This window comes from Abramis brama (genome assembly GCF_963993115.1).
Source record: "Abramis brama genome assembly, chromosome: 17".
Classification (NCBI taxonomy): Eukaryota; Metazoa; Chordata; class Actinopteri; order Cypriniformes; family Leuciscidae; genus Abramis; species Abramis brama.
In genome coordinates, this window is record NC_139979.1 from 30,897,043 (window position 1) to 30,916,515 (window position 19,473).

General features: G+C 38.4%; 1 protein-coding gene across 1 annotated transcript in view; it reads left to right on the forward strand.

Moving 5' to 3' along the window:
- Positions 1-19,473, forward strand: part of bckdhb (branched chain keto acid dehydrogenase E1 subunit beta) — an 85,948-nt gene that overhangs the window by 36,838 nt on the left and 29,637 nt on the right. Inside the window, exon 8 of the mRNA XM_084088910.1 lies at positions 272-382. Coding sequence (XP_083945036.1) covers positions 272-382 — 111 coding nt within the window. The remainder of the gene's footprint in view (positions 1-271; positions 383-19,473) is intronic.

The following is a 19,473-nucleotide window of genomic DNA, read 5'->3' on the forward strand; positions in this document are numbered from 1 at the left end:
GAAAAAAAATAATTTTTAATGTGAATTAAAAAAAAAATTGTACTAAAGTTTGGTCCATTGTTTTAAACATTTTAAATTTACTTAAGTAAAAAAAAAAAATCATTCCAAAATTGTATAAAGACACGTTTATTAGCTGTCACGTCGTCTGAACACAAACATAACCTCAACATTGGCTAGAGAGGCTCTGAAACAGCAGCCAACAATAGAACCAAGTGTCAGAACTTAGTCTTTAGCGTAAACTGCGAGTTAACCTTTGACCTTTGGGTTACAGGTACATGTGATGAGGGAAGTGGCTGCCATGGCACAGGAAAAGCTGGGTGTCTCCTGTGAGCTCATCGACCTTCAGACCATTTTGCCTTGGGACAAAGAGACCGTTTGCAAGGTACGATGTGAACGCACACATTTGAGGAGTCATTTCCTCTTAATGGGATGGTTTACCCCAAATGAAAAATTGTCATTCATTTACCATACAAGCTGTATGACCCTCTTTCATGAAGCACAGGAGGAGATATTTTCCGGAAGCTGCTGTTTTCTAAATAATGAAAGTGAAAGGTTATTCAGGCTTTTGACCTTTTAAAAAGGACAAAGAAGTACCTTAGAAGTATCATTCCTGTTTATACTTTATGTAGAGCAAGACATTCAGCTAATAATGAGTTGTTGTTAGTTTCACTGAAATTAATGTACTATATTTAGTTTGATAATGTTTTGTATTTAATATTTTGTGTTTTTAGGGGATTTTATGCTACTAAATTATAGTTATGATCCATTTATTGCCTGTTAATCAATTTTTTGCGTAGACCTGAAAATGAAATTTCCAACTTAAACTGTGGTAAATCTTGAATGCTTGCCCCAAAGCATTCAAGATTTACCACAGTTTAAGTTGGAAATTTTACAGGCTTAAGTTTGGTCTCTTTTTAAAGAAGACACTTGGCAGATTATTGACAATTTATTATTCTTTTTTTTTTTTTTAAGTGAAACAAAAACAAAAAGTTTAAAAAGTTTACGTTTATTATTAATATGAAAAATGCATAATACTAGCTTTACATTTTCTATGAAATATATATTTTTCAAAACATGTTTTACTCTAAAACTGAGAAAATCAAAGCCAGAAATCTAAACGGATTGCCTTCCAAATTTGAGGTTGAGATCTAAAAAAATTAGTTCGAGATTTTGTTTGGGCGCAGTACCAGAAGTTTCCACTAGATGTAATTTGTTTCCCAATTGTTTCCAATGCGCTCATTTTTGACCGCTAACAATACAAGTGTCACTTTTTTTAAGGACCATTTAACCTTTTCGAATTATGTCCATGATTTTTTTGTTCACCTAGCCAGTTCCAACACCTTTACCAAGTTTTGTACCATTTCCGATGAAGTAAAAAAATGTTTTTGGTTAAAAATGACCGAACAGCACCAACAAACTAGTGTTTAAAATTGCTAGGCCTATCACAACCCTGTAATGTCATAAGTAGGGGTGGGACAAAATATCGATAGTGCGATATATTGTTGTGCGATACGAGAATTGATATGCTGGTGCCAAATATGGATATTTTAATTTCCCTGAGCGCTTTGTTCACCGTGTGCTTACACAGATACACAAAGGAGCGTTTGATCCCTAATATATCCACTGATAGACGCCTGCTTTCAAACGCTCACTTGTGTATCTGTGTAAGCGATCCGTGAGGAGCGTCAAAGATGTCTATTTACAGCATGTTTGTCCCATCTGTGGTTTAAAAGCCGAAGTGCATCCAGATTTGAACTTAAACAGGGTTTGGGCATCTCTTACTTTACTCACACTGCTGTCCGTGATCCCGTTAAAAACCTCTTTTTCTTAGGCTAGTCACAGACATATATGTTGAGCGAGCGAACACAATGGCCAATCAGAGGTGTTTAAGAATCCACTCAACACCGCTCAAAATGCCAGAGGGAAATGCTGATGTTGTCACATGTTTACAATTTTAAAATACCCAAGTTGGTACCTTTGACAACACTATTCCCAGTTTTAAATAAAAGAGGTTGGAGAATTTTGAAATGTACCAGGTTAATAAAACAAGTTGATAAGCAGGTAAATGTGTCCGTTTGCACACTTTTAAAAGGAATATCAATTTACTTAGTTTACAAATATTAAAATGTTCAATTTAATTTACAGACTGAAAAACTTTTTGTGCTGTTTTCTAACAGTTTGGACTTTAAAGGCACACTGTGTAGAAATTGTGTTTTTGTCAAACAGCGACCCCTAGAGTCGCTGTGGAATACTTGCACTGTCGTACATACCCCTCCACCCCCCCACCCTGTACACCGGTACCTGCGTCGGGCATGGAACAGGCACAGATAGACTCCGAAGACATGATTATTGCAATTTATCATAATAGTTTGCAAATTATGCTCGTTTACACTATTTACAACCTCTACGTTAGGCTTATTTATGTCCTGATAATTATGTGAGATATTGAAAACTGTTCTCATGATAATCGCAAGAATCAACGTCAACAGCGTTGTCTGATATCCCTCAGGACTACGTGATAAATACACCTCACAACACCTGAGTTCAGCTGGCAAACTAGTTCGTGAGGCAAGCTAGGCAATAAAACATAACGCAAAAAACACGCAAGAGAAACGAGTGTTTGTTAGCAAGTCTGTTAACAGCTCTGATAATCGAAAGCTAGCTAGACATATGTGGAAATTATTGGACTGGTCTAATTATCAGCAATGGATGAATGAACAGCATGTAAAAAAATGACATACTACAAGCAAGCGCAACAACATACAACATAGAATGCAAACAAGTTTACAAATAAGAGATTTATTTACTGGCCACTTCATGCGTTTTCTCAGATCGGATAGCTATCAGATTTATCAAAACGATTCCATTTACACCTGGTCACATAAATGTGTTTTTGCGAAACGGATTTAAATCCGTTCTTCAATTCTCGCGCTGTATGCAGATTTAATGGAGTGCACGTCACCGAAAGCAACAGATATGAACAGCATTTTATTGATCATCAGCTAAAATTACAAAATCAAAGACCGCAATAAGAGAGAGCAGTAACAGCCCTGGTAAGATCATTTCATTTCTTTACTTTTAATGATGATGATTGTGTGTTAAGCGTCTGCGACTTACTTTCACTTTGATTTGCGATAGTTTGCACGTTGTCTTGATGACTATGTTCAGTTGCTCATCTGCGGTGATGCGTGTTCCAGTAGCATCGTCATATCTGGCTATAACATATAGCCTATAACACGCTCTCACACGTTTATTTTGTGTTTTTTTGGGGAGGAGTACAATTTACACATGTGGTTTCAACAACCAGATGCATTTACACTTGTCCAGTTTCGTCTGGAATGCGGCACAGACCACCTCCTGAAGTGGCGATCGGATTCAAATCCGTCTTGAATGCGTTTCGGAGGGCATTTACACCTGGTCTTTTCACGATCAGATAGCTAGCCGATCTGAGAAAACGCATGAAGTGGCCAGGTGTAAACAGCCCCATGACAAAAACATACACATGAAAGCCGAAAACAAACGCTGGTTGGCCTCTCACGTCCAAATTTGAGGAAGTGGTGGGGGAAGTGACGTATGCCGTAAAGCAGTCGAATTTTTTTGTAGTTCTTTTTGTAGTTGCATAGTGCCAGTAAAAGCGATACAGACCCCGTCAGGCTATGGCAGACGCATCATTCAACCTATTGTAAGTCGATGTACCATCACAAGGGTCTTGGAAATATATTATGAAGGTTGAAAAGCTACATAGTGTTCCTTTAATAAAGAGAGAAAACCTGCACTTAACCTTTTCACAGGCATTTTGTTTTCATAGTTAGACAGATCTCATGATGTATCATTATAGGATTGTCTAGCAATATATCGATTATCGCAGAATTGCTGTATCATGTTATTATCGGTACCGTGAGCCATGCATCGTATCGTATCGTGAGGCACCCTGTGATTCCCACCTCGAGTCATGAGAATATATCTATCAAATTAGAGTTGTAATATTGCTTTATGGTGGCGCTTTTGATCTAGACAGTAATTGTTCTGGCAGGAGCAGTGTAATAGAGTAGCATGTCTTATTGAATCTTTGCTGTAGATTGTTTTGGCCGTGTGATCGGGGAGATGTAGATTCTCATGGGCTGTTTGTTGGAAAGCAGGTTCTTAAATAAACATTAAACCCATTAAACTGCCTCCATGAAACTCATTAGTGTGTTTACAGTAAAGCACTACACACTGTTCACCGTTCCGTTCAGAAACCGCATGGGAGAATTGTTTTGTTTTTTACTTTCCCCTATCAATTTGTACCTTATCTCCTTTATTGGCTCCACATACGTGCTGTAACAGTGTTTGGATGTTGCACACGGGCATCGCATTAGATTCACAATATCGAATCGAGTGTCTGCATGTCTCAAATGCTGCACAATGTTTTCAAGCTTCACGTTTCTGGTGTACGCAGGGGTATTTCATCACACTCACTGTAGACATGATCTGCTTACAATCAGTCACGCAATAGCTGCTGTTTTATTCTAAACAGTCTAAACTTTGTTTAAAAGTCTGTTTTTTTGCTGTCTTTACAATAAATACCTTTTGGTTTGCTAATGTTAAGCAGAGACATTCACATGTCAAGCGCTCAGTGCTTTTGGGGCCGCAGTAAATCGTGTGCCATTATTTGGTAGCAGTGTAAAGAGTGACTTTGTAATTAAACAATTTGCAATAAAAGGGAACACTTGAAGAGCATGGTTTGTTTATGACCCAAGAATTCTATTAACTTCAATAATAATCAATATCAAAGCGCAGAGCAGAAACATTTTGAATCCAGATGTGCATCGAGCTTCACTGAGAGAAGCAAGCAAACACGCAGATCTCTGAATGCTCAGTGTGTTTGTGTTGTTGTGGGACCAACAGATGAACACATTGACTATTGCAGTAAATAAAGAGAGACGTAAAACACAGGCCAATATTTGAAGGTTTATGATCAATGTAAAATGCACTTATAAAAAAGTATAAAGGCACGAAACAAAGCTTGTTTTGCACCATGTTTGTTCATTTGACTTGGATGAGTATGAGTATGAGTAATGTCTCTGTGAATAAGATTAAAAACAGAAAGAAATTCTGCACCACTTACATCCTCACACAGTGTTTTTATGTTTACAGAAGAATTGAAATATGGCACACATACAGACCAATGTTATGATATTTTGTCTTTCTGTGTCATTTTGGTGTTTGACAGCCTCAGTCCTCATTCACTGTCATTTTACTGAAATGCTGAATATACTTAATTCACCTTTAGTGAATTGAGGCAGAGCAAAAAAGAAGCTTTGGAGCAAATTATGACATTTAATTTAAGATAGTATTAAAGGGGTGGTATAATGACCTTTTCACAAGATGTAAAATAAGTTTTTGATGTCCCCAGAGTGTGTATGTGAAGAATACAAGTATTAATTTCTTTCTTTTTTTTCTTTTTTTAAGTCTTACTGACCCTAAACCTTTGAACATTAGTATATGACACAGATACCCATTAACCCCACTAGATGTCCCAAGAAGAGTTTCAGTTTTAACTTTAGGACTCTTCACAAGCTTTAGAAGTCTCCAGAGCCTTTTGGATTGTGATTACATTTTTTGCTCTATGATTAATGATGACTGATGAATACCTGGTGGATAAATCACAGGAAGAAATGCTTGTGCCACAAAAATTGTTTTGCATAAAGAAGGAATCAAGCCTATTGTAGCACCATTAAGACTTTGTATTGTGATGTTATTTGCAACAAAATCTTCACAAATAAATAAATTTAAAAAAGCAGTGAAATAAATAGTTATTAATTTTCCTGGATGTAATGACTATTTAATTATTTTGTAATTTAGCATAAATTAAATTCAAAACAACAAATACTGTCCACACTGAGCATTAAACAGCTGCGTGATGTAGCCAATCATACAGTACAGGTCAAAAGTTTGGAAACATTACTATTTTTAATGTTTTTAAAGAAGTTTCTTCTGCTCATCAAGCCTGCATTTATTTGATCAAAAATACAGAAAAAAATGTAATATTGTGATATATTATTACAATTTAAAATAATTGGTTTTCAATTTATTATAATTTCAATTATCATTTATTTCTGTGATGCAAAGCTGAATTTTCAGGATCATGACTCCAGTCTATCACATGATCCTTTAGAAATCACTCTAATATGATGATTCATTACCAAAGTTGGAAACAGTTCTGCTGCTTAATATTTTTTCATAACCTGTGATACTTTTTTAGGATACTTTGATGAATAAAAAGTTAAAAAAAAGAAGCAGCAATTTTTAATAAAAAAAAATAGAAATCTTTTGTAACAACAATATACACTACTGGTCAGTAATTTGGGGTCAGTAATTTTTTTCTTTCTTTATTTGAAACAAATCAATACTTTTATTCAGTAAAAGTTGTAATAATATTTCACAATATTACTGGGTTTTTTTTCTGTATTTTTGATCAAATAAACGCAGCCTTGATAAGCATTAGAGACTTCTTTCAAAAATATAAAAAACGTAATGTTTCCAAACTTTTGACCTGTACTGTATGTGATGCTTAATATAGAGCTGTGTTGAGTCACTTGCGACCAATCAGATTTCATGATGGGCGGGACTAGCCTTTTTTTTTTTTTTAAATGAAGTTGCATTTAGTTTTAACAAAATATTTGATGCAAATTTATTTTTGAAATGTGGGTTTAGTTTGTTTTCTGCAAGTATCTGCTGTGCATTGAGAGAAAGTATTGAGTGTGAGGTTTCTGTCTTGAGGATGCATATCTGAGCTTTAATATGATCTTGAAGTGCTTTGCCAGAGAGGAGCTCCATAAATCCTGTCACATTATAATCTGTGTTTTAAAAATGGAAATTGTAGCTTATTTCTTCCATTCCTGAAGCTTTGGTCCTGATTTTCTTCCTCCTCGAGCCCTGGCCTGTACTTTCTTTCTTCTTTTCGTTCGGGTCTGAAGTTGTTGTGGATGTAGCGAGCTGAAGTTGAAGCTGTTTCGCAGTCGCTCTTACGGCCTGTGCTGTTTGAAGTTTTACTGACGGCTCACGCTAAATGTATGTCGTCTCAGAAACGTCCAAGATCTGTAATTTCAGCTTGCCGAAAGTCTAGACTGCTCAAGCTCTCTTACCCGTCATCCTACACTTCCCAAACCTTCTCAACAATGGATTTCTTTTGATTGCAAATGGAGTCATTTTCTAGAGATGACACACACACACACACACACACACACTCACTCACACTCTCTCTCTCTCTGTCTCACACTCACACATGCACGCAAGACATGCACACATATTAAATGGCAGTCTTTTTGTGCTACAGTATAATATTCAGATATTAGTCCATATCATGATTTGATGAAGTGTACTGTCGCAGTTATGCTTTGCGTTTTCAATCTGCTTAATCACCTGTTTCTTTTTCTCCTTTTCATCGCAGGTGTTCATTATTTAGTCCATCACATTCACATTCACTCCATCTTTGTCCGGTATGGCACACTGTGTTGAGTTTTTTGCCTATGTTTAATAATAGCTGTCATCATTTATACCTTCCTCTTCATCCTTGGTCTTAAACCGCCTGATCATCCCTTACCAGAAGCAGATATATCCTCAGCACAGTATTCCAGTGAAACACAACTGGCAGAGTCTGCCTCATACATATTCATCAGTCGTGCCTGCACTTATGAACACGGCTCCTGTCTGTGGTCACTCAAACAAAACGTATCTGGAACATGTTGTTTTCGGTTTCCTGTTACTTTCTCTGGATGATCCGCAGCGCTGCTAATCAACAACTCTGAGGTCTATATATATGCATGTTGCTTGTTGACACAGGGAATCATCTGAAATTGCAGTTAAATTGAAAGCGGTGTGTGTTTTTTTTATTCCCCTCTGGTGTCTGGAACTGGTCAGTAAATGTAATAGACGTTCATTTAAAGGATAAACAAAATGGCCAGTTTGCCCCTGCCAGACCAGCAGCTTAGATGATATAATGTGGAAAGTGTTTTTATCCCTTCCATTCGTTCACATTTATGCGGCTGGGACAGATTTTGAAAATATCATAAAGTGTGTCCTAGATTGAGCACAGACCATTACAATAGTGAAATTATGATGAGAGTTTCCTCCTTGGCCATAAAGGAATAGATTCAGCCTCACCCTCTTGATGTTACACACCTCCAAAGATTAAAATTAAGATTATTCACACAGCTCTTTTCCATACAATGACAGATCATAGTCCATAAACCACTGCTGTCAAGCTCCAAAAATGGCAAGAAAGCACCAGGCCAGTAGTCCATATGACTTGTGCACCCCCACTATACCCTCATTCACTATTCCCTAAATTTACTCCACTAATATAGTCCACTTGGAGTGAATGAAAACGAGTGAGTGAATTCGGACACTGAGTGCAGCGGAAGGGCGTAGTTTGTGCTTGCTTCGTTGTAAACTTAGCAAACTGGCAGCTCTAGTAGTAATGAAAAGATTTATCTTGAACTCTCTGTCATGTATAAACCTTAAACAATTTAATAATCAATTCAAAAGTAATTTATACTTGTATGATATTACGCTGTACGTGGAAAACGGATGGATTGATAATTCAGCTGCGAGCGCATCTTCTAGTGAGACGCGGGAATTCATTTGGCCCAAGCTTCGCAGTGCATTCTGGGTATTCTCTAGCCGTTGAGCGTACATCGGTTGTACACTTGTCATTGCGGTGCATTGTGGGATTGAATCAGTGCACTCTATAACGTCCACTATGCTTTTGGACACCACTACAAATGTCTGTTCCCTCAAATAATGCCCTATTTAAGGGTATAGGGGGAAATATCAAGTCTAATGTAGTCACACCATCGCTGTGTTTGAGGAATAAAGTGAAATTTCAGTTGTTAGGGCCACACCAAGCCGGCGGTCGGCCATCATCCAGTGTCGGGCCATCGGTGAGCGTCTGTCGGGCACAGACAGAGGCTGTTTATTTTCCTAACTCCATGAGCCGCCTGAATGAAGAAAGTGATCAGTGATATCTGCAGTCCTTGTTTAAGTTTCCCTTTCTGAATGTCGAATATAGACACTTGATACCTGCTGATATAGACAGAGATTTCCTTAAATGCAGGCGCAGAACTCGCCTGTAGTTGGAAGTTTCCCATAGTCTTTTTGGTGTGTTCAAGTGCTGCTTTCTGTCCCAGACGCAGCTGACACGAGGCAACAACAGTCAGATTTTGTCGTCGCTACTTTTTACATCGGCTTGGTGTGTCACGGCCTTTAGTCGCTGATGATCTTGCCTTCGACCAAAGCTCTGAAATGCATCTGCATTCAGATTCATGATTCACGGCAGATTTTACATCATTTGACTGCAAATTCTCGCTTGTGTCTTAATCCAACATGACATTACATATGTGAAATGGAGATTGATACTTTGGTGCTTTGTTAAAGGGGAAGATTTGTCATATTTACTTAGAAGACTTGGAAGTACAGAGGTTATATGGACAATTCTAAGATAAAATTATCATAATTCATTAAGGATATTATGAGACATAAACTGCCTGTACAATTATTTATTCATTTATAATATGAAATGTTCTTGAACCAAATCGGCATATTAGAATATTAGAATGATTTCTGAAGGATCATGTGACACCGAAGACTGGAGTAATAATGCTGAAAATTCAGCTTTGATCACAGGAATAAATTATATTTTAAGTAAATGCAGCTTTGGTGAGCAGAAGATACAGTTTACAAAACCTTCGTACAAACCCCAAACGTTTGAACGGTAGAGCCTTAATTTTCATGGATAATTGGCAAACCCTTGACCTTGGAAAGCCAGTAACAGAGCAGATTCACTTTTATGAAAAATGTCAACCCCATAAATCATAAGTGTTTGCCCCCATAAATCATAAGAACAAAGGTGTCCTACACTTTGTATGAGGTGACGTATTCTCGTGATGCCAGGTCTCAGGCTTCAGTCTTGGTTCAGATCCATTGGTGATCTTTTGTCCGGACTCCCAGGACGTGACCCAGTCTGTGGTCCATTGTGAATGGAGATTGCACTTTCCTCCATGTGCGAAGGCCAGTGGTCAGCAGACCTTGGAAAAGCCAAGTCCTCATTTCAATGGGAGTCTTGTTTCCATATGGGTTCAGCTCTGTATTTAAAGGATATTTTGATTTGCTCCGCTCTCTGGCCATCTCAGCAGCACAGCTGATGTTCCAAAGCAAACGCACTGCCGCGTCTGGTTAACGTGATCAAGATGTGCCCTGAGCCCTGTGGTTCACTGCTCTTGCATTTTCACCTAGTTAAATGCATGTTTAGATGTGCTGTGTGTTTGTGCAGTGTTGCTGAATGTCTCAAGAGGTTACTTTTAACGTGAAGGTTGGACTTCCTGCAGTTCCTCTGGCTCAGCGGTGGTCCTAAACACATCGACTGTCCTGATTCTTTTCCTAAGTTTCAAAGGTTGCTAATCTTAGCTAGGATGCTAAGGTAACATAGGCCAATGTTATGCATATGAACTGAGTGCAGATGAAGAACATTCTGCTACCTGAAGCAACTTGATTACTGCCAGTGTGAACACACCTTAATTCTCATGCTACAAAGACCATTTCCCCCCCCAAAAACAAGTCATGCATCACAAAGACCTGTCAAACCTAAATGAAGAGGGATACCATTGTACTATTCTGTGCTTTTCAGCACTAAAACTGGTTTCATCAAAGAAACCCAAAAGAAAACCATAAATGGTGTGAATTAAAACTGGAAACTCCAAATCACTTATGTTTGTGTATCATTTATACAAGGCCCGACATTTAATGCTTGACGTTTGTCCCACCAAAACGTTTTTTTTCAAGGGGAAAGTGAAAGAGATGTTTACTTGCCTGACCGGACAAGTAGACTTAAGAAAAGGTCAATGACAAAAAAAAAACTAATAACTAGGGAATCACCAAAACGCGAGAACAACTCTGATTATTTTAATATGAATAACATAAGAGACAGTTAAGCAACATCACTCGACCAAGCGTGCTGTTTTCCTGAATACCATCACGATTGTGACTGATTTCATACGATGATAAAATTAAGTCAATTTATTTCAACAGCGAAAATAGTTCCAAAGATCACAGCAGAAACACAGTGCATCTCACAGCAACACTCAGTCGTGTTTTCAATACTGAATGATTCAGCGCTTTGAACGAATTGGTTGAGATTCAATGACCCATTCATAAACAGCTGCCTCATTCTTGAATGAATCAGCCGTTTGAACGGTTTAATGTCATTTTTAAAATGATTATTCTTTTCAAAATGTCAAATTCAAAAACAATCTCATAACATTATTTAATGCAGTTGTAATTTGTTAGTATAAATGATTTAATTTGATTGGTAACTGCCAATCAGTGTCTTATAATTTAATTTACTGATCAAATTTAAGAATTTAAAAGAAAAGATGAAGCATACATTTGATAAGATTAAGGGGGGAAAAAACTTTATAAAGGTAAAAAAAAAATGGGTATGGGTAAATATCACAAATATGCAGATTTAAATGTCAAAGCTGATAGAACACTAAATGGGAATAATGCTTCAGAATTAATTTATATTTACAACACAAAAATCCAATTTTTCCTGGACAAGCTACTTTTTTGCTCGGACAAGTGAATGACCGATTTACTTTTCCCTGCTATACATTTTAGCAGATACTAACTGAAGCGGCTTGAAGTGCATTTAGTGTACATCTTTTACATGTTAAGTTGCTTCCGTTAACCTTGGTGACCGGTGAGCCACAGGAACACTTCTGCAGTTTAGTAATTACACAAGGCCATACCACTGCCTGTGAAAATGTTGTCAGAGTGTTTGTGAAAAGCACAGCAGATAATAAAACACAATTCCTGCTTCCACCGCTCACATAAACGCTCACATTCAGGAGCGAGGAAGAGACTGAAGTGTTTTTCTGCTTCTTTAGAGGAGGGTCTCTGGAGTGTTTGTGTTGGGTTCTGCTGTGTGGACTACAACTGTTCCCTTTGCTTTAGAGAATGAGTTTCGCAATGGAGGCTACTTGACGAGATAATGCCTTTGGTTTGGGGTCGTACATCATCTGTGCTTACGCTGACCCGAGGCCCGTGGATCTGCAGAGACACCTGATGGACACGCACACAGATGAATAGAGGAGTGACCTGGCTTGTCTTAATGGGATTGTTTGCTCTGTAAAGTGAGACGGCGCGTGCGTGCCACAGAATTCCTGCCTGTATCCCATGTGGAGCTTGAGCACTGTTGGCTGAACTCATTGAACCCCAAATGAAAGTGCACGTCATTACATGTCTCATTTCACAGCAAACATGGACTTGACTGTGTTGGTGCAATGACTCCGGTACTCTAAAGATAATGAATCCGCTCGGATACGACATGTTTTTTGACTTTGGATGAGGAATCGTGTGCTTGTGTGCTGGACGTGGTGTGATGATTACTGGAAGAGTGTTGGAGCCGCGAGCCTGACTGACTTTCATCTGCTGGAGAAACACTCCATGAGTCTGTCAGCCTCATTTGATAAGTGCCACGCTCTCTAATGCAGATCTAATTCAAAGACCTCATGATTTAGATCGGTGTGTTTCTCAAAGCCAGATGGAATTGCTGTATGAATGATTTATTCATTTAGAGCTGCAGTGCAACAAAAACCAGTGCTTCTTGTAAAATTGAAAGGGTTAGTTCACCAAAAACATTGCCAATTCTTTCATTTGAACCATTTTAGTCCAAATTTGTATGACTTTTTACTTCCGAACATAAAAGTAATGAAGCAAACTGAATTTTAACACCATAAGTGAAATTTAAATTACTTTTTTTATTTTTTATTTAGCCAAAATCCAAAAATAGTTTAATAATCAATAATCAAATAGTTGTATATAAGCATTTAAATTGCAGTTTTTGTATCAACTTTTATTTCAAAGTGTTTTTATTGTTTTAAATGTACATAACACAAACAAACCAACATTATCTCATATATCCCCTTTCGTCGCAGATTGGCATCCAAGGTTCGTACAAATACTGAGAATGCACACAGAACACACAAAAAAAAAGAAAAGGGAGAAGGGGAGATGAGAACATAATTTTTTTAATCTAAAGAATTAGCATCAAATGCATTTTCATAATAATCCAAGAAAGGTTGCCATACATTCTGGAACCTTTCTGCTGAGTTCTGGACTGTAGTTCTTAACTTTTCAAGCTGGAGGAAGGACATAGTTTCGCACACCCAACGTGAGTGTTTTGGGGGTGAGGAAGATTTCCAATTTGTAAGAATTAGTCGGCGGGCTAACAGTGTAGAGAATGCTATTAATTGAGATTGGCCTCTTGAGACCCCAACTTTACTGTGTACCACCCCAAATATTGCAATGATAGGATCTGGATCAATATTCTTTTTACAAATGTAGGTGAATGTATTAAATATCTCAGACCAGAATGTGCCTATGCTTGGGCATGACCAGAACATGTGAGCCAGAGAGGCAGGGGCTTGGTGACAGCGCGTACAGTTGGGATCCACATTAGGATATATTTTGGCCAATTTGGTCCTAGAGAGGTGCAGGCGATTAAATACTTTGAATTGTATCAACCTGTGCCTAACACAGATAGACAATGTGTATATTTTATGTATAGCTCTTTGCCAAATTTCATCTGCCAATTCTGTGTTTAGATCCTCCTCCCACTGTACCTTAAGAGACTTAAGAGATGGGCATTTCATGGCCTGAATAGCAGTATACAGCTGGGAGACACCGCCCGAGAGATGGGGCTTAACCCTCAGACAATGATCAAGAGGGCCGATATTTGGTTTTAAGGGGAATGAACGAAACTGGGAACGGACAAAATCACGGACCTGAAGATGCCTAAAAAAATGTGTTTTTGGTAAACTTAATTCATTAACCAAATAGTCAAAAGAAACGAACGTGCCATCTACAAAAAGATCTCCCACACTGTTTATGCCTTTTCTAGCCCAGGTGAGAAAGGCCGTATCTATAAGCGATGGCTTAAAAAGAAAGTTTGAGGACAGAGGCATAGACACCAAAGCTTGTATGTGACCAAAATGTTTGCGAAATTGGGTCCATATGCGTAAGCTGCCTCTTACAATAGGATTGTTTGTATGTGCACCCACTGCCACTGGCAGTGGAGCACACAGCATTGAGGCCAAAGAGACGGACGAGCATGAATGTTGTTCCATTAGACACCAATTCGGACTACTCCCACCAATAGAAGCTCCATACCATATTACTAATTTGTGAATGTTTGCAGCCCAATAATAGTATAAAAAATTTGGTAGAGCTAGTCCAGCATTCTCCTTACATCTCTCGAGAACTGTTTTCTGTACGCGAGGTATAGTTTTGTTCCATATAAATGTACTGATGTGCCTGTCAAGCTCCTTAAAGAATGATTTGGGTATGAAGATTGGGACTGTTTGGAATAAGTACAAGATCTTAGGTAGCGTTACCATCTTTATTGAATTAATACGTCCAGCCAAGGACAGGGGCAGAGTAGACCAACGATTAAGGTTCTCCTTGATCTGTCCTAAGGCTGATTTGAAGTTATTTTGGAATAGGTCCTTATATCTACTTGTGACACTTACTCCCAGGTATGTCATGGGGCCCTCTATAGTCCTGAATGGGTTTGAGTCAAAGGATCGATTCCGAGCCAAAACATTAATTGGGAACAAAACACTTTTGGTGAGGTTAATCTTGTACCCAGAGGATTTACCAAACTGAGAAATGGTGTCTAGGCATTCTGGGATTGAAGTCTCCGGATCTGATATAAACATCAGCAAATCATCGGCATACAATGACACTTTATGAACCAGGCCGCCTCTCGTGATACCCCGTATATTGTTATTACATCGCAATGCCGCGGCAAGTGGCTCAATGACCAGATCAAAGAGAAGAGGGGACAACGGACAACCCTGTCGTGTCCCTCTCTGAACAGTGAAATATTGTGAATTAAAGTTATTAGTCCTCACTCTAGCTTGGGGTGCTGCAAAGACTGGACCAAAGCCGAATTTGCTTAGAGTTTTGAAAAGTTGTATCAACTTTTAATGATATAATTGTTTCTTCTCCAATTTGTTAAATATAAACATTTAAGTGGTGGCTGTAATAACTTGTTTTCATGACCGGTTTATTCAAACATACATTGACCATTATGCGCTATTCGTTTTTAATGTACACTCAGGATGCTGGAGACCCCAGGCTATAAAATGTGATTTTGCAACATAATAATGTAATTTAAAAATAAATAAAAACATATGTATTATCACTCACTTTATTAATGTTTTTACTCTACTTTTGTCCAGTGTTAGGGGGATTTAAGGTATTTTTAAATTTATATAAATTATTATTATTATTTTTTTAAACATCTTCCCACATCCTGGAAAAGATGGACACTGTTATGCTAAAAAAAATGACAAAAGCACCACAAAAGCAGTTTATATGATTCATGCGGTAGTGCTCCAAAGCCATATGATGTTTTAATATGAGGAAGAGACCCAAATATAAGTTTATACTTGCTGAAAATCCTCCTTTCCACCATAGCTCTCAAATCTATGGAAGCCCATTTCTGCCACATAAGAGAAAAAAATCTGTCAAACTTTAGTTTATATGATTCATGCGGTAGTTCATGCGTGAACAATCTGCCAAACCACTCCTTTTATTTCTAAATGAATGACATGAGGGTGAGTAAATGATGACAGAACTTTCATTATTGAGTTAACTAACCCTTAAAGGACATATGTCATACCATCATCTGTAAAGCCTACAGGTCCTTATTAGAAAGTAGCTTAACTTGGCATTATTCAGTGTTTTTGTATTTCCCCTATTAGAACATCTGATCTAGCCAGTCAAGATGGAAAACTGAAGACATTTTCAGCCAAGCCTGCCTTATGCAACCAGAAAGTGGCCCAATATATTTCAGCAGCTTCCAGAGTAATTTAATTGTGCCACTTATCTTGAATTCACCGTGTCTGTTGGATTTATGATGGACGAGTGAACAGGTTAATGGGTCTTTGATCCCATCAGCCACTGGAACAGATTTTAGTGGACTGCTGAATTAGTCCATTTCAGTCCCACTTCACAGTGCTGGGTCGGGCTCTGCAGTTATCTAATACTCTGCAGACCTTGATCTTTCAAGAAGAGTTCATTGAGCTAGGAAAACATACTGTAATGTTCAGAACTTAAAACATTCTGCTCAGTCTAAATAGAGCATTTACTGAAACCGAGGAACAACTTTCTGATGCAAGACAAATGATCGTAAGCGTCCATATTTATACGTCCGCAAGGCGGTTAGAAACCAGTTTATTTTCAACAACAGCATTAGAGAGAGGGTGGAAAATGGCCATAAATTACAGAAACTGGGAACCTTGACTGGCGTTATAAGTGACCTCTTTAACAATTCGTCTTGAATGAAATGAAGGAAATTAGTTAATGCAAACTCACTTTCACATAGACTGAGCATTTCACAGAATCTACAGATGTACATATAGAACTGAAAAGGTTAGTTCACCCCAAAATGAAAATTATCCCATAATTGACTCACCCCTCAAGCCATCCTTGGTGTATATGACTTTCTTCTTTCAGCCAAACACAATCGCAGTTAAATAAAAAAATATCCTGGCTTTTCCAAGCTTTATAATGGGAGTGAAGCCCAAAAAAGTGCATCCATCTTTCATAAAAGTAATCCATACGGCTCCAGGGGGTTAATAAAGGCCTTCTGAAGTGAAGCGATGCATTTTTGTTAGAAAAATATCCATATATGGTCAACAGCCATATCACCCTCTAGCTCAAGACTGGTTGCCTACTGAAGCTAAGCAGGGCTGAGCCTGGTCAGTACCTGGATGGGAGGCCTCCTGGGAAAACCAGGTTGCTGCTGGAAGAGGTGTTAGTGAGGGGGCGCTCACCCTGTGGTCTGTGTGGGTCCTAATGCCCCAGTAGAGTGATGGGGACACTATACTGTCAAAGAGCACCATCCTTCGGATGAGACGTAAAACTGAGGTCCTGACTCTCTATGGTCATTAAAAATCCCATGGCACTTCTCGTATAGAGTAGGGGTGTATCCCCGGTGTCCTGAACACATTCCCTCCAATGGCTCTTGCCAATCATGGCCTCCTAATAATCCCCATCCATTGAATGGGCTCAATCACTCTCTCTCCTCCTATAGCTGGTGTGTTGTGAGCGCACTGGCGCCGTTGTACTGTGGCTGCCATTGCATCATCCAAGTGTTGGTGGTGGTTGAGGAGAGACCCCGACATGATTGTAAAGCGCTTTGGGTGTACAGTAGTACATATGAAAGCACTATATAAATGCCTCAGTCATTCATTCAATCATTCATTCATATTTATAAGTTTATAAACTAGAATCACTGGCTTCTACGCAAGTCTTTTACGATTACTTTTACTATAGATGGATGCGCTTTTTGGAGCTTCAAAAACTCAGGCTCTGTCCACTCTCTTTATAAAGCTTGGAAGAGCAAAGATATTTTTTTTTATACAACTCTGATTGTGTTTGGCTGAAATGAGAAAGTCATACACACCTAGAATGGCTTGAGGGTGAGTAAATTATGGGATAATTTAAATTTTTTAATGAACTAACCTTTTAATGTGTTGATTACTATGTTGCCATATTTATAAATTAGGAACCTGTGAGAACAGATGACGATTAGCATTCTCACGGCTGCGTTTATTTGATCAAAATTACAGGAAAAACAGTAATATTGTGAAATATTATAATTTAAAACAACTGATTTCTTTTGTCATATATTGTAAAATGTAATTTATTCCTGTGATCAAAGCTGAATTTTCTGCATCATTACTCCAGTCTTCAGTGTCACATGATCCTTCAGAAATCATTCTAATATGATGATCTGATGCTCAAGAAACATTTTTATTTACATATCATTATCAATTAATATGAGTGTTTATGTATCAAAATGAGCGTTCTATGTAAAACAAACCAATGATCTTTCCGTTTCTAGTGTCCTGATCAAACAGTTTGGCTACAGGAAAACTAAAACAGTCACACATCTTGAACGGGAAGTGGTGCAATGCTGTGCTTCACAAGGCTAAAGACTGTTTGACAACCACAGTACTAGAATATTGTTGGCAGGTTGCATTTGTAAGTCTCTGGAAACAACTATGGTGGTGATGGCAGAGGAAGAAACGCTGGTGGCTTGGTTTGCATCTTGCATTATTTATGACTGACTCTTACACGTATAATTACATTATTAGCAGACATCACTTTGGTTTGGAGCCGTTGGATGTTCTTAGACTCGATGGTTCACGCATATTGGTCAGGAGGTGGTGTCGTAACTCTTGTCATGTGTGGCCATTGTTTCAGAGCTTTATTTGTGGAAAGGCATTGGAAAATTACTCACGACTGATCAGAATCCAGCGTTTTATGCTTCCCGTTCAGGCTGGACCGTGTCCTAACCCCACACCCATCAGGCCCTGGATCGGCTCTGTTCTCATGTGGCCCACAGACCTTTCTGTCTGTTTTTCAAGGTTTTGTCTGGGATTCAAAGGACAGGGTTAGCGTAGCATAATGCTGCATAATGAGTGCTCTGATTAACATGCTGTATGAGTACATGTGACAGCAGTCCTGCTGGGGTCCATATTAAAGAGGACCTATTATGCAAAATTCACTTTTAACATGGTGTTTGAACTTAAATGTGTGTCTGCAGTGTGTGTGTGTACACAACCACTTTATAACGGTAAAAATCCACCCACTCCTTTTTTTGAATCCCCATTAATCTCAAGCAGAGTCTCAGAATAAGCCGTTTGCGGTTTCTATGCAATGTGATGTCACAAATGCATAGGCCCCGCCCATGTCTGCTGACCGACTCCGCCCTTTTAGCAAAGACTCCGCCCTCAGTGAGCTATACACAGTCCACCATGTTTATCTCCTCGCCAGAGCATTTAACAGCAGCATTCAAGTAAGAAATGTATTCTTATTAAAGCTACTAAAGTTATTCAGTCAAGAGCAGTGAGTGATTTTCTATTTTTCTTTTGTTGTTTGATTCATATTAACAGCATATATAGCACCTTTTACGCTGCTTTCACTTTAATACACAGATCTAATATACACATGCGATTTCTTTCCTTGCTGTTTACGTTCACAGACATAAAAGACTGTGTTTATGTGAACTTTGTGTGTTTTTGACATAACCGTGTGTGTATTTGACAGTTTAAGTGCAATAAGACATGAAAGAGAACTTAGTTTAATACTCACGGGACGCGCCATCTGACATCCAGCTCTCTGTTCTCGTGCTTCGGGTGTGTGCGCTCAGAAAACCATATATCAGAAGTTTAAACTGATATGGCTTTAAAACGCATGCAGATAAACTTTTATGATGAAGAATTGCAATGTCACGTGAGCGTGACCACGATAGAGATGATAATCAAAACAAATAGATGTTTAGTTTTGGCAGAGTATCCGAGGCATGAACTGTACAGGCTCCGCCCTCTTCTGGAAAGCGGGGCAGGAAGCAGCAGCTCA